Consider the following 20,886-nt stretch of genomic DNA (forward strand, 5'->3'; position numbering starts at 1 on the left):
TGTAGCCACTGTGTCCACATGGAACTCATTGGGTCACCCAGAACAAGTAGTTTCCTAGTTGGGAGTGAGAGGGAGGCAAGAGTGCGGAGAGAGGATCAAATATGATCAAAACACATTATGTATGTATGGAGGGTCTGTGCTCAGGGGTTAAGAGCACATAATGCTCTCCCAGAAGATCCCTCACAACTACCTGTAACTCAGTCTCCAGGTGATCCCATGTTCTCTTCTGGCTACTGTGGGCCTTGTGCTCATGTGCACACAACCTCCAAATTAAAATGAAAAACTTTAATTTAGACCTTTTACTTGTAAGAAGAGATTATAAAGAAATGTATGTAAAAATGTCATAATGAAATGTGTGATTGATAATTGATAAGAACCTTTAAAAAGTCTGCTAGCAATTATATGTCACAATTACCTTAAGGAATTTTTATTTAACTACAAATCATGGTTTAAAATTAAGATTTTTTTAGTAACCTTTTTCTTAGAAAGTTGTATGTATACCTTGAAGCCAAATGTAAATGTTTATAGAAGATAATTTTTATGGGCATGTTAAACTGATGCTAATAATTGTGTGACTTACTCCGTAGGGCCATGCTGTAGGGCTTGTGAAGAATTTAGCCCTGATGGCTTATATTTCAGTTGGATCTCAACCCTCTCCAATTTTGGAATTTTTAGAAGAATGGAGCATGGAAAATTTAGAAGAAATTTCTCCTGCAGCTATTGCTGAGTGTGTACAGATGAGTTTTCTTTTTTAAGTGTTGTTTATTTTCAAGTTGTAGTTGATACAGAACTGCTGAGTGAAGAATGCTTTTGGTTTTTCATAGTGCAACCAAGATTTTTGTTAATGGCTGCTGGGTTGGAATCCATAAAGACCCCGAACAACTCATGAACACGCTAAGGAAGTTACGGCGGCAGATGGACATCATTGTATCCGAAGTAAGAATTTCCTTTTTTCTTGTTTTCACAGTGTTGACAGCTGAATCCATGGCCTTGCTCATATTAGGCAAATGTTCTTCCATTGAGCTATAGCTAATATAGTAGTAAGGATCTAGAATTAGCTAAAAGGGTGTTTTATTTCTCTACGTACTTTGTGTGTGTGTACGTGCACATATGGATGTGTATCATGGTGTGCATATGGAGGTCTGAGGATAGCTGTGGGGGTCAGCTTTCTCTTTCTGTCAAGTTGGTTCTGGGGATTGAACCCAGGTCATCCGGCTTGGGAGTAATTACCTTCACCCACCCTGGCCTTGATTTCACTTTTTTAAAAGCAATTTCATGGGTAGGTATGACCCAAATTCAGTTTTCCAACGTTTGGGAAATTTGTTTATTTTAGTTATTGACTTTTAAGATTAGATAATTCACTGGAGTTTGAGTTTGCTTTTTTGACTTCTTTACATATAAGCACTTCAGTTTCTGTAGTGCTATTAATTATTCATAAATTTTATATTGCATATTTTTCCAAGATACATTATATATTTTCTATGAATGTGTTTATAGACCATGCAGTAGAAATACTATACAATTAAAATTTTTCAGTGGTCACATTAAAAAAGTAAAACATAGGGGCTGGAGAGATGGCTAAGTGGTTAAGAGCACCAACTGCTCTTCCGAAGGTCCTGAGTTCAAATCCCAGCAATCACATAGTGGCTCACAACCATCTGTAATGAGATCTGATGCCCTCTTCTGGTGCATTGGAAGACAGCTACAGTGTACTTACATATAATAATAAATAAATCTTTTTTTTTTTTTTTAAGTAAAAACATAAACAAATGAAATAACTTTTAATTCTATATTTTATTTGACTGATACATCCAAAATGTTACCCTTCAAATATTACTAATATAAAAGTGTTAGTGTAATGCTTTATATTTTAAAATATATTAGTATCTTTTAAATCTATGAAATTTATTCTTGTAGCTCATTTCAGTTCAGAATGGTCACATTTGAGGTACTCAGTAATCACCTGGCTGGTAGCTGCTGTAGGTGGACTGTAAGCCGTTTGTCTGCTAGGTGAGAAAGTCAGGCTTCGGAGGAAATGGGAAAGTGTGGGCAAGACAGCAGCATCCCAGCACGGTGTGCTGTCTTTAAAACAATCCCAGTATTCTGGAGGCAGGGGATGGATGGATCAGTGTGTTTAAGGGCAGCCTGCTCTGCATAAAGTGATTCTAGACAGAGCTACATAGAGAGATCCTGTTTAAGAAAAAGAGGAACTTAGGGCCGGTTCCTGGAAGGTAGCAAGATGAAATACCTGTACTGAAATAAGGCTTGGGACTGTAGGACTGTAGCTCAGTGGTACAGCGCCTGCCTAGCAGAAGCCGGGCCCGAGGTCCTTTCTCCAGCACTACAAGAACAAACTGAAAGAAGTAGTAAACATACAAGTCTAAAATAAGAACATTTTATATACTTGTGGTTGTGGTACTGAAAAATGCTTTCTTCATTTTGCATTGACTTGTGTACTCTTCTGATGTTATTCAGCTGAATAATTAAGGTGAGGTTAGATTTTTTTTCTACTCATGAGTTTTACGATTACATCTTTTTATAATAGATTAACAATGGTAGATTTATCTTTTTGTTTTGAGTTTTTTTGACAAGTGTATACAGTTGAAGAGCAAACCTAGAGGCCCACACATGCTAGGGCAAGCTCTCCATCGCTTAGCTGTGTGTGTCCTTTCATTTTACATGTCTGAATGTTTGCCTTAATGTATGTATGTGCTCCTTGTGTGTGCCTGGTGTCTGTGGAGGCCAGAAGGGGGTACAAGATCCTTTAGACCTGGAGTGACAGGTGGTTGTCAGTCGCCATGTGGGTGCCTGAACTTGAATTCTCTGCAAGTGATCTTAAGTGCTGAGCCACCTCTCCAACTCTTCCTTTTGAGATGTAGTCTTGCTAATTTGTCTATGCTGGTGTTAAACTTGTAGATCAACTGATCCTGTCCTTCAGCTTCCTGAATGATGGTGTGATAGGTGACTCCTACAGTGCCCAGCTACTTGTATTTTTAGCTGAATTGTCATCATACCAAAAAAAAATAACGAGATTGTTTTGTCTTTTATATCTAGGTTTCTATGATCAGAGATATTCGAGAGCGGGAGATTCGGATCTATACAGATGCAGGCCGTATTTGTAGACCCCTTCTGATTGTGGAAAAGCAGAAGCTGCTTTTGAAGAAGAGACACATTGACCAGTTGAAAGAGAGAGAATATAACAACTACAGGTAAGATGGTGGGTGAGAAGCAAAGTACATGTAGTCAGAAAACTGCCATGGAAAGTATATAGTTAGTTGTTTTCAGTGTAGTCACAAGATTGGACAGCCACTGTCACTCTCCAGTGTACGATCTTATCAGTGCCCTGGGAGAAGCGTACCATCAGCAGCCATATTTATTTTTCTTGTTTTTTTGTTATTGGTTTACAGTGGACTTGTGGGATTTGTATTGAAGTGTGAAGTCTTTTGATGTGATAAATGCAATGATAAATAACCTGTGTAGTGCAGCACACAGTACGTGTAATGTGACTAGTATATTTTGAGGGGAACGTTCTTGTTCTTGCTGTATAGGCCAGGCTGACCTGGAACACGCAGTGAAATCCAGGGCTGGCCTTGAACTTATGACCTTCTTGCCTCAACTTCCTGAGTACAGAGAATATAGATCGTGTGCCACCACTCCTAGCAAAAATAAGAAATTTAATAGAAAATGAACTTGCTTTAAAAATTTACTCTAAATAATATCATAGGTGTATTGTAAAGTAACGTGTAGTAAACGAGTGAGTGCTCTCAATTCATGTTTGCTGATTTTGCCATAATTTTTTTCATAATGTCCTTTACAAATACATATGAATAATAGGTGGATATATGTATTCTACCAGGCCTTATTTTGTGTTTTTCCTACTTCTTGTCCCTATTTCACAAGTATAGATTTTTTAAAAAGAATTATTTATTTATTTTATGAATATGAGTACACTGTAGCTGTCATCAGACACACCAGAAGAGGGCATCAGATCTATCAGTGATGGTTGTGAGTTGCTGGGATTTGAACTCAGGACCTCTGGAAGAGCAGTTAGTACTCTTAACTGCTGAGTCACCTCTCAGGCCCACAAGTGTAGGTCTTTAAAACAAAGTGAATAGCAGATGTAGTCTAATAGGGTATATATAGTCCAGCAGCCTTTTCACATTAACAGTCATGTCTCTGAATTCTTTCCATGTTAATACAAACACAAATAGGAATAGTTTTAAAGCAGTAGGCTTTGTCTTACAGTATCTCATGAAACTGACTTGTTTTAGTTGGCAGGATCTGGTAGCCAGTGGGGTAGTAGAGTATATTGATACCCTGGAAGAGGAGACCGTGATGCTTGCAATGACTCCAGATGATTTGCAGGAGAAGGAAGTAGCTTATTGTTCTACCTACACCCACTGTGAGATTCACCCATCAATGATTCTTGGAGTCTGTGCATCTATTATTCCTTTTCCTGATCATAACCAGGTTGGTCGTACTTCTGTCTTCTGGTTTGCAAAGATCGGGGAAGTAATCAATATTAGAAATTAGTATGAAGACTTGTCAGGGGGTGTGAGCACTACAGACTCAGCTGTTTGACGTGCTTATTAGTTACTTTTCTGTTCCTGTGATAATATGCCACGGCCAAGGCAACTTACAGATGGAAGTTTATTTTGGGCTCTGCTTCCAGAGGGATAAGAGTCCATGATGAAGGAGCAGAGGCAGGGGAATAGCAAGCTGTTATCGTTATCCTAGTCCTTATCTAATAGCATGAAGCGAAGAGCAAGGTGGGGATGGCGCGTGACTTTGAAACCCAAAGCTGGTCCCCAGGGATGTGCTCCTGGCAAGGCTACAGCCCCTAAACCTCCAGAAACAGCGCCATCGTCTGGGAACCAAGTGCTCAAACGGCAAGACTGGGGGCTCCATTTACAGCGCCACCGGTGCTTGCTCTTGTTCTTGTTGAGAGCCATAAGGGCTTATTACTTGTCTGAGAAAAAGACAAGGCCAGAAACTTTTTAACCAATTATTTCTCTGATGTGTTATTAAATATTCATTGTCTTTACTTTCTGTTTCTACCACTAGTCCCCTAGAAACACATACCAGTCTGCTATGGGCAAGCAGGCTATGGGAGTTTATATCACCAACTTCCATGTGCGGATGGACACCTTGGCCCATGTTCTCTACTATCCTCAGAAACCCCTTGTGACTACACGGTCTATGGAATATCTACGATTCAGAGAGCTGCCAGCAGGTACGTTCGGTGTGCTCTTTGTTTTTTACGATTTTGCCTTGCTTAAGACTCTGCAGTGAGAAGTGCTTGGGAAGATTAAAAACCGCACACAACACTGACTGCTTTCCAGACTTTAGATGTGGAACCATGAATGAATTAAAACAGTGGATGTGTGGAAAGGGTTATGTTGGGTATAAAGTCCTATTCAAGTACAGTGTCAAAATGATTGATTCCTCTTGGAATGTAGAGCCACTTTTAAGGAGGATATTGGTAAAGGGGGTATTTGAATTTGAATTTGAGCAAAGGCCTTCCTTCATTTGTGAACCCATGAGATGTGGGACTAGGTCATGTCGGTGCAGTGTGGCCAGAGCATCATATGTGACTGAAGCTTGTTCTCGTGGTGTGGAAAGAGCCGGACCTGTTTGAATATTGTTTTAAAAGTGAAGGCTTGGAGTTGGCAGCTCCCTAGAGCTGGAGAATCAGGTTTTGTTAAGGGTGTGGCCATTGGTAGTTCTACTCCTCTTGAGTGAATGGCCCCACATCCATGAGTATATAACAGCAGAAATTGGATTCCATGGGTATTAAAATATGATTATTACACTTTCAGCTTTTTAAAAAACCTCACTAATTTCCACAGTGGTTGCACCAGGGTGCACTCCCAGTAACAGTGAATAGGGCTCCTCTTTCTCACATCCTGGTCTGCATTTCCTCCTGTGATCTCTGAGTAGCCTTTCTGACTGGAGTGTGAGGGAATCTCAGAGTGGCTCTAATCTCCGTTTTGCTGGTGGCTGATGATGTTGAACACTTAAAATGTTTACTAGCCACCGTATTCCTTTAAGAACTCTGTTCAGCTTCTTGATGTTTGTTTGTTTGTTTGTTTTAGATTAGATTCAAATCCTCTGTTGGGCATTGACCCACAAAGATTTTCTCCCATTCTGTAGGCTGTTTCTTCATTTGATTGACAGTTCCCTTTGCAGGGAATTATTGGCCAAATTTCCCGAGTGATTGGAGTCCTATTCAGAAAACCATGGCAATGTTTATGGTGAAGTGTACTCTCCAGTTTCTTTATCACAATTTCTGAGTCTTAGGGGCTTATGTTAAGGTCCTTGAATCATTTGAAAATTGTTTGTGCTTATTTTATGTGTGTGAATGTCTTGCGTGCATGTATATGTGTATGTGTACCACAAGCATGCAGTGCCCACAGAGGCTAGAAGAAGGTATCCAATCTCTCCTGGAGTTATAGATGGTTGTTAGCTGAACCTTAGTCAAACAGGAGACAGAGGCTTCCAGATCTCTTGCAGTTTGAGGCCAACCTGGCTTACATATTGAGTACTAAATCAATCTGATTTACATAACGGACCCTGTCTTAAACAAAAAAATTAAAAATTAGGTGCTGTAGTTACGTGTCCTCTGTTTTATTCCATTGATCTCTATATCTGATTTTTTGCTGTTTTTGTTACTTTGGCCTGTAGTATACTTTGAAGTTAGGCAGTATTTTTATGCTCAGGACTGCGTTTGCTGTCTGGGTCTCTTGTGCTTTCAAATGAATGATAAGATTGCTTTCTCTGTCTCTGTGCAGAATAGCACTAGGGATTATGTTGGTAGCTTTCCCATGGTAGGATACCCATCTCCACAATATTAATCCTGATTCATGGAACTGTGAGGTATCTGTGTCTTCCAGTGTCTTCCTCAGTTTGAACACTTTCTAGTGCTTTAGTTTACTATATTATGTGTTATCAATCTTCTTCTTCCTCCTCTTTCCTCTTTTTTTTTTTCTTTGATAAAAGATTGGGTCACTATATCCCATAGGCTGAGTTTCCTACACGCTTCGTTAGTGCTGGGAATACAACTTTGGGCTTCATAATTCCTTACAATGAATCAATCTCTTATTGTTTATTATTACTGTGCACAGATGCTGTGCCATACATATAGATCATAGGACAGTTTTGTGGAGTTGGTTCTTCCCATTTTATATAGGTTCTGGGGTCAGACTTAGTTGGCCAGACTTGTACAGCAAATGCCATAGTGTGGGCTCACCTTCTTTTTTTCTCGTTCCCTCCCTCTCCCACCTCCCCTTTCATTGCCTCCCTCTCCCCACTCCTCCTCCTTCCTGGTGCTGTTTAAAGATGGGATGGTCCTATGTTGCCCAGGCTGTTTTCATATTCCTGAGCTAACATGGTCCTCCTGCCCTTGCCTCCCCGAGTGTCAGGTGGTAGACCTGTGGCACACACCTAGCCACCTATCCATTACAGTAGTTAGGGCAGCAGCTACTAAGATCTAACTGTGGCCTGAAAGATGGTGCCACAACTGTGGTGGCATGGGGAGAGAGCAGCAGGGTGGTGTTGGTTTCATATTTAAAATTAGAAATTAGGAGGCTAGGGTCTGAGGCTTGAGTTTGTCGCTAATTCACTCTGGAGGCGTATGTATGTTCTTACCTTAGAGTCGTGAGAACAATAAAGCTTGTTTATTTAGGGTTAGGGGAAGCACTCTGTAGTTATAGACCATGTTACATGGAGGAGTACTGATAGTAAGGATGGCTTCCCTGGGAGTGATGGTTTCAGGGTTAAGCAAGCAGAGCATTTGCCTCACACACAGGTTCAGGGAGGAGGAGACAGCAACAGTTTCCATGATACAAACATCCAAGTGTTTGTGACAAATAGGATGAAAGAAAATGGATTTCAATGAAAGGATAGGTTTCCCTGCTTCCCAGAGGGTCCTTTACTGTTTGTTTTTGAATGTACTGTAGGAATCAACTCAATTGTGGCCATTGCATCCTACACGGGCTATAATCAAGAAGACTCTGTTATCATGAATCGTTCAGCTGTGGATCGAGGCTTTTTCAGGTCAGCTTATAGTAATATTTGTTGAAACACAGATATAGTGGAAATGCATTTTTTTTCATAAAGTTTTTAAAGAATAAGCTTGACTGCCCTAATCCAAAAGCAGACCTGGCTGGTGGTCATACAGCTATTGGCGGTGAGTCTTGTGTCTCTGGGTTTTCAGATGTGATATTTTAAATGTTTTTCTGTTGTAAGCAAATATGTAATTGCATTTAGATAATATAGAAACATCTAAGGAAGAAATAGAAAATAGAACTCTGAAATAACTGCTGGTAAAATAATGGTGTGTTTTATCTGTTTTCTTGTTTGTTTTTAGAGACAATTTCACTATGTAGTTGAAGCTGGCCTTGAACTTACAGTGTAGTCCAGGCTGGCTTTGAACTTACAGTGTAGTCCAGGTTGGCTTTGAACTCACAGCAGTCCTTCATCCCAGTCTTCTGGGTTTTGGGATTACAAATGTGCACCATGACTTGGCTTCCTATATTCCCCTTTCTTACTGACAATAGATTAATCTTAAATATGTAGTAGCATAAGAAGGTTCTTTCAAACACGGGGGATTTAGAGGGGAAACTTTTCTCCTTATATAATTCTATAAAGCAGCACCAGGACTGAAGTGTGGACATCATAACTTCATATAAAAACGCCTCAGTGGGGATACTTGAGCAGATGAAGGCAGGCCGTGCTCGGGCTGCTAGGAGAGGAATTCTGTCAGTAGGAGGCTGGACTTATTACCTGGGTCCCCCTGGTCTCATGTGTGATGCCAAGTGTTTACAGTTGTGAGTCAAATGCTACATGTAAAATCCATTTAAACTGAACCTTGACCCTAGTACATAGTGACCCTTGTGCCTGTTTTGTGGTTCAAATTGTCTCTCAGATATCAGTTAAGCCAAACACCATTGCTGTAATCTAAGCCATTTTACTGAAAGAAAATATAAATGACCTTTGCAACTGTGTTTTTAGGTCTGTTTTCTACCGATCATACAAAGAACAAGAGTCTAAAAAGGGATTTGATCAAGAAGAAGTGTTTGAGAAGCCTACACGTGAGACATGCCAGGGTAAGAGACAGCGATGTCTGCTGGGGTCAGGGCTTGTTAGCAGCATTCTTCAGTGTCAGCACGAAAGCCACAGCGAGCTCATACACAGGCGCAGGAAGACTAGCTCCGGGTGACCAGCTCTGACTTAAGCCAGACATAACAGTCCATATTGGCCTTTGATTTGAAGACTCCTATGTAAAGCATTGTGGAATTTCTTAAGACCTCATACAGGATATTCAGAACATACAGGACAAAACCAGGGTATGTGGTCAGCATGTCCTTTAGCCAAGTCACTTTTTTGTGTCAGTGACTGGTAGGCATGTTACAGCAACAATATGAAATAGCTGGCAGGCATGAACAAAATGACTACAGCTATTCTGGGGGGAGTTAGACCATAATAACGTCAAACTGTGGGGTTCCCCTTTCACTGCTGTGCTGGCCTGTGCAGTGTTGCCAGGCTGTGCTGCTGTTCCTCTTATCTAGCGTGTGCGTGTGCGTGTGCGTGTGTGTGTGTGTGTATGTGTGTATGTATGTATCCTGTGGTGCTCTTAGAGCTCAGACTTAAGGGCATTCTTGCTTCAGATCTCTTCTCCTTAGTCGGTGGGGAAGAAAGAAGTGAGGCTGTGTTATCTCATGGCCACACGTCCCGCTGCATTCTCACTCTGCTGCTTGCTTGTTCTTCAGTGTCTTCTCTAAACCGCTGTGAGAGCAGCACAGTTTATTAGCTAAAATACTGCTCAACATCTTAAGATAATGAAAGGATATTCAGCAGTTCTTGTCTCCTGTTAGTCACTGTCACAGGCCACTTAGAAAGTTCTTACCCTAGCGAAGTGGACTCCTAACAGTATTGTGTGAAGGTATAGTGTCCTTTTTTTTCTTAAGTTCTTCCTTACTGCATTCCCATTGGTTGGTTCTATGTAGCAGTAAGTGGGTGGTCAGTGGAATTATGATGCACAACTTGGCCAGGCAGTGGTGGCCTGTGCCTTTAGTCTCAGCACTTAGGAAGCTGAGGCAGGTGGATCTTTGAATTCTAATCTTGGAGTTTAAGGCCAGTCTGGTCTACAGAGTGAGTTCTAGGATATCAGGCTACACAGAGAAACCTGTATTTGGGGTGGGGTTGCGGGGGTGGTGAGCACAGCTAACGATGCTGTGGGAGAATACATGTGTAGGACACAGGCATTCTTCCTCATGTGACAGTGGCCACACAATAGGGAATGCTTCTTTTGATAGAATCCAACTTTCTACTGTTCTGTTCCTTTTTTTCCCTTAGTAAGTTTCTTTTCCTTTTTAAAAAATCATTTTTATTTTATGCGTATGAGTGTTTTGCCTGTGTATATGCCCAATGACCATGGAAGCCAGAAGAGAACATCTGATTGGAGATACAGATGGTTATGAGCTGCCGTGTGGGTACTCGGACTTGATCCTGGGTCCTCTGGAAGAGCAGCTAGTGATCTTAAGTGCTGAGCTATTTCCCCACTCCCACTTTGAGACAAGGTGTTTGCTCGGGAGTCTTTGCTGGCTTCAAACTCACAGAGACCCATCTGCCTCTGCCTCCTGAGCGTTGGGATTAAGGGTGTGTGCCACCATGTCCAGGTATAGTATAGTAGATTACACACACACACACACACACACACACACACACACACACACACACACACACATACACACACAGAGATACATACATACACAGAGATACATATACACACACACAGATACATATACACACACACACAGATACATACACACACACACATAGACACATACACACACACACAGATATACACACACACAGATACATACATACACACACAGAGATACATACACACACACAGATACACACACACATACACACACACACACGCACACGTACACGCACACCTGGTATTAGAGTGCAGAGTTTCTGGGGTTTGGAATAAGGACAGTAATGAACAATATTGTGGTGCTAGAGACTTGCTATGAGTTAATCACTGGTTTGTACAGAGTTATACATGCATTTCTCATGCTTGTTGGAGGAGCTGTGTGGCGTGTTAAATACTTCCCGTTAGTGTCACTTAGGAAAGTCCCCTGTCTTTCTGCTCCAGGAATGAGGCATGCCATCTATGAAAAGTTGGACGATGACGGTTTGATAGCTCCGGGGGTCCGAGTCTCCGGAGATGACGTTATTATCGGCAAGACAGTCACCTTACCCGAGAACGAGGATGAGCTGGAGAGCACCAACAGGCGCTACACCAAGAGGGACTGCAGCACTTTCCTCAGAACTAGTGAGACGGGCATCGTGGACCAGGTCATGGTCACTCTCAACCAGGAAGGATATAAATTTTGTAAAATAAGGGTGAGTATAGTTTTATTCATGTAGACCATTTTAGAAATTAATTGCGTTTCAGTTTCTAACTCATTTTTATGTGAAACCAGGTGCGCTCTGTTAGAATTCCGCAGATTGGAGACAAATTTGCTAGCCGACATGGTCAGAAGGGAACTTGTGGTATTCAGTATAGACAAGAGGTAGGTGTCTCCAGTCTTTCTCTTGCCTAACCCAGAGTTGTATTGAAAGATTAATTAAAATTTCCTGTAGCTTTTTTTTTTTTAATTTTAGTGTTTGTTAGCCTATTATGTTGAAAAGAATTAGGACATTCAAGTTTTCCCTTGGGAAGTGTCAGGTCTGTCTAGCTTTGTCTCTAAGAGATTCCCATGTCTTTATGTTGTTTACAATTTTCTCTGTAGGACATGCCGTTCACTTGCGAAGGCATAACTCCTGACATCATCATAAACCCCCACGCCATCCCCTCCCGGATGACAATTGGTCACTTGATCGAATGTCTCCAAGGGAAGGTAAGATTTTGTCTTGAAAAGCAATAGGTTCCAACTTGATGTTTCTTTCATTTTGGTGACCATTTCTCTGATCATTGAGCCAAGATACTTTGTTAAAAGCTAATATGATATTTTCCTGCATTCAGACTGGTTATTCCACTTTTTCATGCTTTTTCATTTTGAAGAAATCTGTGAGTGGTTAGGGAGCCGGCTTGGTAGATAGGGGCATTTCTGTGCAAGCATGATGCCCTCGGTTTATTCATGTAAAGAGTCATGAGACCCAGGGCTGGGAAAACGTTAGCAAGCCTGACAGCCTGAGCTTATACCTGATCCCGCCCGCATGCTGGAAGGACAGATTAACTTCTGATCTCTGCATAAAGAAATTGATATATAAATAATGTGTGTGTCGAGGGGTGCTGTAACCCCAGTCAGTGTATTGTTGATGTGTGTGGAGACAGGAGAGTCACTGTGGATTGGTGGCCCAGCTCAAAGTTCAGGAAGGAGAGACCTGTCTCAGGGCAGTATGAAGAATGATAGAGCATTGGTTTTTGCCTGTTGCTGTGATAGAACGACTTAGGGAAGAAAGGGTTTGTTTGATCCCACAGCTTACAGTCTTGCCTATCTCGAAGGGAAGTCAGGGCAGGAACTAAAACAGGCTGTGGAGGATCCCCATGCCCCGGGCTTGCCCAGTTTGGTTTCCAGTACCACACCTGTTCCTGGATGGTGGCCCTCAGGTGCACTGAGCCTCACATGTCCACATCAGTCAAGACAGGTCCTCACAGAGCAGTCTGGTGGCAGTTCCCCAGTTCAGGCTCCCACTTGTTTCTGGTTGACAAGTTAACCAGCAACCTGATGTCCTCTTCTACTTCTACACATAGATGTGTGTTCCTCCCTTTCACATACACATACCAACACACACGTGTTTGCACACTCGAAAAACTGCCAAGTATTACCAAGGAAGAGTTTTTGCCCAAGTACCTTGTGCTAGCCAATTATACCACTGGGGCTTAAGACTAATTTATTTGTAAGATATAGTACAAACAGCATTTGCAGATATTTGTGGTTATAGCAACTGGCTCTTTTCTAGAGATGAGTTAATTCATAGACAGTTCACTTAGTATGGCTTTAGGAAATGTTAAAATTTTGGTATCAGCTGTGTATTCATCTTTCAGGGTAAGTTTTCTGGATTTGGGTGTCTTGTTAAAGTAAAATGATAGTAGTCTAACACGATGGCTTCATTTAAGACATTAAGATGTTGTTTTCCATGAGTACATCAGACGTGTTTGGGATCCTTGCTATCTTCGTGTAGGATCCCATGGATAGACTTCAATCTGAGAGCATTTTAGCCCTTGTTTTTTAGGAAATTACTTTGTTACAAGTATCTTTCTTAGGTAAGATATTAAAAAAATGATTCTCAGTATATCACAACTTTTATAACCATTTTTAATTTCAAAATTTTGCCTTTTATAGAAAACATTTTTAATTTGGGTCTCTATTGATGTGTGACTTCTTTCATACGTGCTTTCATCCCAAAGGTCTCTGCCAACAAGGGTGAAATTGGTGACGCTACTCCATTTAATGATGCTGTCAATGTGCAGAAGATTTCTAATCTTTTGTCTGACTATGGCTACCATCTCAGAGGGAACGAGGTACATTTACTATAACCTGAATGTAGCAAGCATATTCTGTGGAGGGTACTTTTATATATATAAGAAAGCTGTTTACCTGTGCAAGATGTCATAGGCATACAGCATGATGCAGTTCCACAAAGTAATAAACACACTGAGTCTAGCACCTCATTGGGAAAAGAAATTACCCAGAATGCTTTATGCCTTGAAAGTCCTTTCCAGTCTCTGCCCCTTTCATCCTAGGTAAGTATTGTCTCATTATAGGCTAGTGTTGATTTTTATATAAATAGGAGTATGTGCATATGCGTTTCTAAACTTGGTTAATATTTTGAGTTATGTGAGGTAAAATCTCTTGTCTGTTTTTAGGTGCTCTACAATGGATTCACTGGACGAAAAATCACATCACAGATTTTTATTGGCCCCACTTACTACCAGCGTTTGAAGCATATGGTGGATGACAAAATTCATTCTCGTGCTAGGGGACCCATTCAGATTCTTAACAGACAGCCCATGGAGGGCAGATCTCGGTAAGTAAGGGACCTGCCGCCGCCTCGGTCATTGTGTTATGTTTCACTAGCCTTTCACTTGAAGATGTAAAGCGCGTGTAAGTAGAGGCGGCGAGTGATGACCGCCTGTGTTCCTGTCTCCTCACTTTAACAGTTTCTCCTTTCAGGTCAGGGCTGTGAACATGCCAGTGAGCCAGGACCCCAGCTTATCTCTGATTATAGTCACCAAATCTAGTAGTTCTGCAGTTCCCTTCATAAAACTTGGGATATAGCTATGGAAGAGTGGCCAGCAAATCTTTGATCTCAGGGCCCTTAGAGAACTCTTCTTCATGTGGACTATGCTTTCATTACGGTAGAGACTAGGTTGGAATTTAAAATACTTATTTAAAAACAAAGGCAAACCCACTACATATTAGTACATGTTTAATGACAAATCAGTATATTTCTAAGTAAGCTTAGTGATAAAAGTGACATTGGCTTATAGTTTTTGCAAATTTTTTTAGTGACCTAGAAGGTAGCTGGCCTCTTCTACTTCTTTTTTTTTTTTTTTTTAAAGATTTATTTATTATTATACCTAAGTACACTGTAGCTTTCTTTAGATGCACCAGAAGAGGGCATCAGATCTCATTATAGATGGTTGTGAGCCACCTTGTGGTTGCTGGGATTTGAACTTAGGACCTTCAGAAGAGCAGTTGGTGCTCTTAACCACTGAGCCATCTCTCCAGCCCCTCTTCTACTTCTGAATTAATTCCATTGCAATACTTTGCCTTTCCCTTCCTCTCCCTCCACCTCCCTTCCTGTCTTCCTCATCCCATCTCTTTCTTCCCATGGAGTCTCATAATAGCACAGGCTGTGTTACATTGCTGTGGCTGGCCTTCTAGTCTCCACCTCCAAGTGGTTGGGATTATAGGTGTGTGCCCCCACACAAGCTCAGTACTGTGTTTAAGCAGAATATTTTTATTACCTTCATCTGTTTTGTGTGTAGGTGTGTGCAATTCATGGTCTGAGTGTGGAGGTCAGAATACAGCGTGTGGAATTAGGTTCTCTCCATTCATCATGTCTGGGGGTTGAATTCAAGTCTCTCAGCTCGGCAGCAGGAACCTCTACCCACTGAGCCCAGTTTTGTATTTGAGGGAGCGCCGATGTCACACAGATAGATATGGTTGGAGAAGGGACGAATGTTGTTTTAGTTGCTATACGAAAATGAAGAGCTACTCTAGGTTTTGTTTTTCTAAATCTTCATTTATTGTGCCAGTGTTTTTTGTTTTTGTTTTTTTTCCCTGGATGTTTTTAATCCTGGATGGCTGGTATTCACTATGAAGGCTAGGTTTACTCTGAATTCATGGCAACCTCCTGCTTCAGCCTCCTACAGGAGAGGAGGCTCACTGCAGGCCTCACTTTCAGGCCTGCACCACTGGGCTTGGTGATTTGTAATTTCTTTTTTCTTTTTCCTAATTTCTCAATATGGAGGAAGGGAAGGAGGGGAAGACAGGAAGAGAGAGAGTGGGGGAGAGAGGGAGAGAGAGAGAGAGAGGAGAGGGAGAGGGAGGAGAGAGGAGAGGGAGAAGGAGGAGAGAGGAGAGGAGAGGAGAGATTCTGTAGCTTAGAACAGCCTTCACCTTATGGCATTGCCCCGCCTCCTAAATAGTGTGAATACGGGCATGAGGCCAGCTAAACTCCCTTCCCCCCTCTTTCTTTCTTTTTTTAAAATTACTTTAAAAGTGTATGGGAGTATATGTATATATGCATGTATGTGTGCACTGTCTGCATGTCTGTGTAAAGATGAGCACACTGAAAACAAATCGGAGCCCAGAGAAGGCTCAGTGGCTAAGAGCACTTCACTCGCTACACTTGCAGAGCTTCTGTTTGGTTCCCAGCACCCTTGTGTCGGCTTCCAGTGACCTGTGTGTGACTTCTGCCATCTGTAGTCTTCCCTTTCATGTTTCAGTAGCTGTTAGTCACTGGACAGCCTTTGGTGAGCTAGAGTTCAAACTGATGAGAGCCCAGTTTTTACCTGTCCATCTGTGGTGGCTGGACAGACGTTTTAAGGCTGTGCCTTTAGCTCCTTACCTTGTAGTTCCTACGGTGGAGGTGGAGTGGGTGCTCTCCCTCAGTTTACAGTACAGTAAGTCCATTCTGTATTGTGTAAGGTTGGAGAGTGAGCCCTTCGTAGTAATAACATTATAAGCACATTGGCTTTACTCAGTAGTGCCTGTGTTCACAAATGTTGAGGCCGACGTCCCTCCCTCGTGTGGTCCCCTGGGAAACCTGCTCGCTGTATGTCAGTCACTGTCCACTCTTCCTCTCAGGCTCCGGGGCTGGGGACCCCTCACTGAGAAGCTATCCTATTGACACTGACTTTGTAAGTGCACTTTCAAGTATAGAATTGAACGCTGGAAAGTTAAGTGAAGTTCCCAGGAGTCTGCTCTTCTACAGTGTATTGGATGAGGAAGCTTGCATGCTGTACTTGAGCGTGTTTTCTGGCTACTTCATTTGGAGACCTTCTGACACCTAGTAAATGGCTTTTCCCCTCCTCACCAGGTTAGAGAGATTGCTAGGGCATAAGAATCAGAGTCTAGTTCTGCACTACTGCTACTTCACTCTTGTCACCAATCAGAGCGGTGTTTATAAGAAAAGGTCATCGGTACCGGGCCACTGAGGTGGTTCAGTGGGTAGAGGTGCTTGCTGCTAAGCCTAACTATTTGGGTACAATTCTCAGAAGAGAACCGACTCCTGCAATCTGTCCTCTGACCTCTACACATGGGCATGTGTGGCACTCACAGATACTCACAATAAATAAGTACAAACAAGCTCTCGTGTTCTTATCAACAGTGATGGTGGCCTGCGCTTCGGAGAAATGGAACGAGACTGTCAAATTGCCCACGGTGCAGCACAGTTTCTAAGAGAAAGACTGTTTGAAGCATCAGATCCGTATCAGGTTCATGTCTGTAATCTTTGTGGAATAATGGCAATTGCTAACACGAGGACTCATACATATGAGTGCAGGGGATGCCGCAATAAAACCCAGGTGTGTGCACTTGATTCTCCTCGATGTTCTTACACGGTGCTCATGGCAGATTTAGTGTAGTGGAATAGGCTGGGACTTTCAGTTTTGATAGCAGGTCTCTTAAGATACTAGTTTGACAACGAAAGATAGTTTGACTTTTATAAAACAAGCTTAAAAGCAATTTCACTAAGCTATTCATCTCTGAAATTGCAAGGTCTTGCACAAGGAATCTAGACATTTTTTTAAAATATGCTTATGGATATTTTGCCTGTATTTGTGTCTGTGTATTATGTGTCTGCATTGCCCTGAAAGGTCAGAAGCGGGCAACGAATCATCTGGGGTGGAGGTTACAGATGGTTATGAGCTGCTCTCTGGGTGCTGGGAATCCAGCCCAGGTCTTCTGGAAGAGCAGCCAGTGCTCTTAACCAAGGAGTCACCTCTTCAGCCCAACCAAGAGCTTTTCTTAAGCCTTTTACTTGAAATGTATCAGGAAGGGTGAATAATGGCTGTGTGGGCAGAAAGGAGGAACAAACAAAGCCTGCCTGGTCTGAGAGCCTGCACTAGGCCTAGATGAGAGCTCGAAGCCACTCTCATCCACCTGGTGTGTCAAAGCTTTAGCCTGCCCTCAGGGAGAGCGTGGAACCTGATGCAGCTCTGCTGACCACTGTCTTTCTCTCTGCAGATTTCCTTGGTGCGAATGCCGTACGCGTGCAAGCTGTTGTTCCAGGAGCTCATGTCCATGAGCATCGCACCACGAATGATGAGTGTTTAGCTGCCAGAAGTTCATGGTCAGATACTGTGACTATCACTATCTTGTTTCTGTGATTGTCATTAAAAAAAAATTTACTGTTGTGATAAGAATTTTATTTGTTTTGTTTAAAGCTACATGTGCTTTTTTCTGTAAATAATAAATTTTTGTAGATAGTCTTGATGTGTTATCTTTGATTTCTCTGTGTAAAACCAGCTGGCTGTAATAAAGTGTTAGTGGGTTAGGTTAAGAGAAGTGTGTCAGGCAAGAGCAGGGTTATAGCTGTCGGCTGTCTGAGAGCACCTTTAGCTACAGAGGCTCATGGATTCGCAGGTTATAACTGAGCACCTTCACCTGTTTCAGAAGAAAGAAAGAAAAATTAGTCACACATATTCACATGGTATGGCAGATTGTCAGTTTCTAAATTAGTGAGAATGATAAATTATATGGCTAACAGGGAGGGGCATGGTAATGTGCTTATAGACCCAGTGTTCAGGCTGGGACAGGAGGATTGTTTAAACTTGGGAGTTAAAGGCTTGGGCAACTTAAGATCTCTCTCTCTCTCTCTCTCTCCCCCCCTCCCTCCCTCCCTCCCTCCCTGCCTCCCTCCCTCTCCCTCTCCCTCTCCCTCTCCCTCTCCCTCTCCCTCTCCCTCTCCCTCTCCCTCTCCCTCTCCCTCTCCCTCTCCCTCTCCCTCTCCCTCTCCCCCCCCACCCCACCCCCAACTATGTAGCCCAGGCTAATCTTGAACGCATGGCTTGCCTGCCTCAGCCTCCCAAGTGCTGAGATTACATGCATGTGCCTGAGTGAGACCTCATTCTTTAAAGGAAACCTCTAGAGAGGTAGCTGTGCAATTAAGAGCTCTGGCTGCTCTTTTAGAGGACTTGGGTTTGAGTCCCAGCACCCACGTGGCAGCTCTCAGCTGTAACTCCAGTCCTGAGGGATCTGATGCCCTCTTCCGGCCTCTGGGGGCACTACATGCATGTGGTGCAGCCGTGCAAGTAAACCACTCATACACATAACAGGTGAGGTTGTGGGGATTCAGAAACCTGGGGATAAAGGATGTATGAGTGGTCACGCACATGACATGCTGGAGTGCCCCGTGGAGGGTGAGCTATGCACTTTCAAGTATGAGAGCCAGTGCTACATTCTTCCAAGGTGAGATCCAGAGAAGCTAAGCATCCTTGCAGCCCAGCGCCCGCCCGTTCAGAGCTTAAGGTAGAAGAGTGCTGTTCCAGACTGAGGTTCCGACAGGTGACCCTGTCGGACTCCCCACACGTCTTGGTGGAGAGGGAGAATTTCTGACCACCAACACTTGTGCTTGGTAATGCCTTTCGCCGCACAGCTGAGTGGTCTGGCCAGCGGCATGACCTGCACCTCAGCATGTGGGAGAAGCTTTGTTTGGTCTGAGGAGGGTCTGGTCAGGTGTCACTGACTACATGTAAGGCAGCCCTGCTGGGCCACTGTAGCGTGGCTTCTTTGGAAGAAACATTTTAGCAGTGGTTGGGACACACCTGAGTATTTGCCAACCTCTTCTCTTTTTCTAGCTTGTTGTCTTTGTGTGTGTGTGTGTGTGTGTGTGTGTGTGTGTGTGTGTATGTGTGTGAATGTGTGTCATGAGTGTGTGCCTGCCTATGGAGGCCAGAAGAAGAGCACATAGGAGCCCCTGGAACTGGAGTTACAGGTAATTGTGACCTGCCCCATATGGGGCCTGGGAACTGAACTCAGTCAGTTCCCCTGGAAGAGCAATGAGTGTCTAGTTTTTGTTTTTTGTTTTTTCCTTCTTAAAAGCTCCAAATGAAGGACCAAATTGACCATGACCACTTCCTTTTAAATGATGAATATAATAGTCAAACCACAAAGGGGAAATGACATATAGAAGTCACAGGAATTCTGTTCAAGATGAGGTGAAAGCTAAGTCCTGGTAGCCCTCCGCCATCTTGAGGCATGCAATCTGGCTGTAATTACATATGCTTAATGCTTTTCTGGACTTCCTGCTTTTCAGAATTGTATTAATAGTTCTGTGTGCTACTTGATTATTAAAAGACCGCTTGTTTTTAAATGGCGAGCTGGCTTACATACCTTTTTTCAGTGGTATTTCATGGAGGGCATCAACCACTGTAATTTTGGCTGCCGCGGAAGCCTGCCCTTGGGAGTTGGATGCGTGGCACTCATACTCTCCAGCGTCCTCCTTACTTAGAGGAGATACCTGCGAAAGATAAAGGCTCTTTAGTTCTCTGTGGAGGTCTCCTCGCTTTCAGTGGCTTCCATTACACCTAGTAGGATCCCTGTGACGAGCAGGGGCTTGGGAGCGGAGCTGCTATGAGAAGTAGTGAAGTCCTATGCTAGCAGCCCGTGGAGCCGCTGTATTCCAATGGCCTGGGTGGCTTTTGATCACAATGTGAATGTTAAAATCTGGGTAGGCGCACATACATGCTGGAGGGAGAGCCTTGCTTAGGGGCTGTGATCAAATACAGAATCAAAGGTTAAGCAAAATCGCATACTTGCTAACCATTAACGATAATTAATTCAGTTCTGTGTAAGAATTCTGCTTTGAACTTAGGCAAGCAGGATTCTCTTAATTCTTTTTTTTTTTTTTTTTTTTAAACAAAGTAACTTCAGTTCTTCCATTAGTTCCTGTAGCTGTATCTGTACGACCACAGCAGGGCTGCTTCGAAGAAATGGGAGGAGAATAATTTCAGGCAGGCGACCTTTGCCAAGCCTGGGTGTTCTGAGAATGAAACGGTTGCCAGCTCTTGCTACTTACCAGCACCCAGCCCGTTACTTCATGCTTTTCTGGACCACCCCGGGTCTGAATGGCCAGATTTTCCCGGTCACCAGGCAAGAGTTCTGTCCGCTGAACTCCAGAGTGATCCCTTTTTACCTGAGAAATCAGAAGGGGAGAGTCTTAGTTCTCGTATAAAAACATCAAGGTTGGAAATGCCCCATTCCCAGAATTGCACAAGGTGTTCACCAGACTTCATAATAAGATTAAATCTAGCAATTTACTCAATCTGTTCCTTTTCTGAATACTGAGCAAGCAGAATGGTTTCTTCCTGCCAATTTTACCTAAGCAACCTGGGTTTTGTTTTATTTTGTTTTG

At 42.8% G+C, this 20,886-nt stretch overlaps 2 protein-coding genes across 3 annotated transcripts in view; one reads left to right on the plus strand and one right to left on the minus strand.

The window, feature by feature from the left end:
- The window catches only part of Polr2b (polymerase (RNA) II (DNA directed) polypeptide B), a 38,845-nt gene extending 20,879 nt beyond the window's left edge, over nucleotides 1–17,966 (plus strand). The window contains exons 12-25 of the mRNA NM_153798.2: nucleotides 588–727; nucleotides 825–936; nucleotides 3,055–3,209; nucleotides 4,272–4,470; nucleotides 5,065–5,233; nucleotides 7,959–8,055; nucleotides 9,013–9,107; nucleotides 11,168–11,418; nucleotides 11,499–11,588; nucleotides 11,808–11,915; nucleotides 13,430–13,543; nucleotides 13,889–14,049; nucleotides 16,861–17,056; nucleotides 17,718–17,966. Coding sequence (NP_722493.2) covers nucleotides 588–727; nucleotides 825–936; nucleotides 3,055–3,209; nucleotides 4,272–4,470; nucleotides 5,065–5,233; nucleotides 7,959–8,055; nucleotides 9,013–9,107; nucleotides 11,168–11,418; nucleotides 11,499–11,588; nucleotides 11,808–11,915; nucleotides 13,430–13,543; nucleotides 13,889–14,049; nucleotides 16,861–17,056; nucleotides 17,718–17,807 — 1,977 coding nt within the window. The 3' untranslated portion in view covers nucleotides 17,808–17,966. The remainder of the gene's footprint in view (nucleotides 1–587; nucleotides 728–824; nucleotides 937–3,054; nucleotides 3,210–4,271; nucleotides 4,471–5,064; nucleotides 5,234–7,958; nucleotides 8,056–9,012; nucleotides 9,108–11,167; nucleotides 11,419–11,498; nucleotides 11,589–11,807; nucleotides 11,916–13,429; nucleotides 13,544–13,888; nucleotides 14,050–16,860; nucleotides 17,057–17,717) is intronic.
- Igfbp7 (insulin-like growth factor binding protein 7) overlaps nucleotides 17,878–20,886 on the minus strand; it is a 58,806-nt gene continuing 55,797 nt past the window's right edge. For both annotated transcript variants that reach the window (NM_008048.3, NM_001159518.1), the window contains 3 exons: nucleotides 20,551–20,667; nucleotides 19,866–19,992; nucleotides 17,878–18,137 (listed from right to left, as the gene is read on the minus strand). In NM_008048.3, coding sequence (NP_032074.3) covers nucleotides 18,118–18,137; nucleotides 19,866–19,992; nucleotides 20,551–20,667 — 264 coding nt within the window. In that variant the 3' untranslated portion in view covers nucleotides 17,878–18,117. The remainder of the gene's footprint in view (nucleotides 18,138–19,865; nucleotides 19,993–20,550; nucleotides 20,668–20,886) is intronic.

This window comes from Mus musculus, chromosome 5 (genome assembly GCF_000001635.26).
Source record: "Mus musculus strain C57BL/6J chromosome 5, GRCm38.p6 C57BL/6J".
In the NCBI taxonomy this organism is placed as follows: domain Eukaryota; kingdom Metazoa; phylum Chordata; class Mammalia; order Rodentia; family Muridae; genus Mus; species Mus musculus.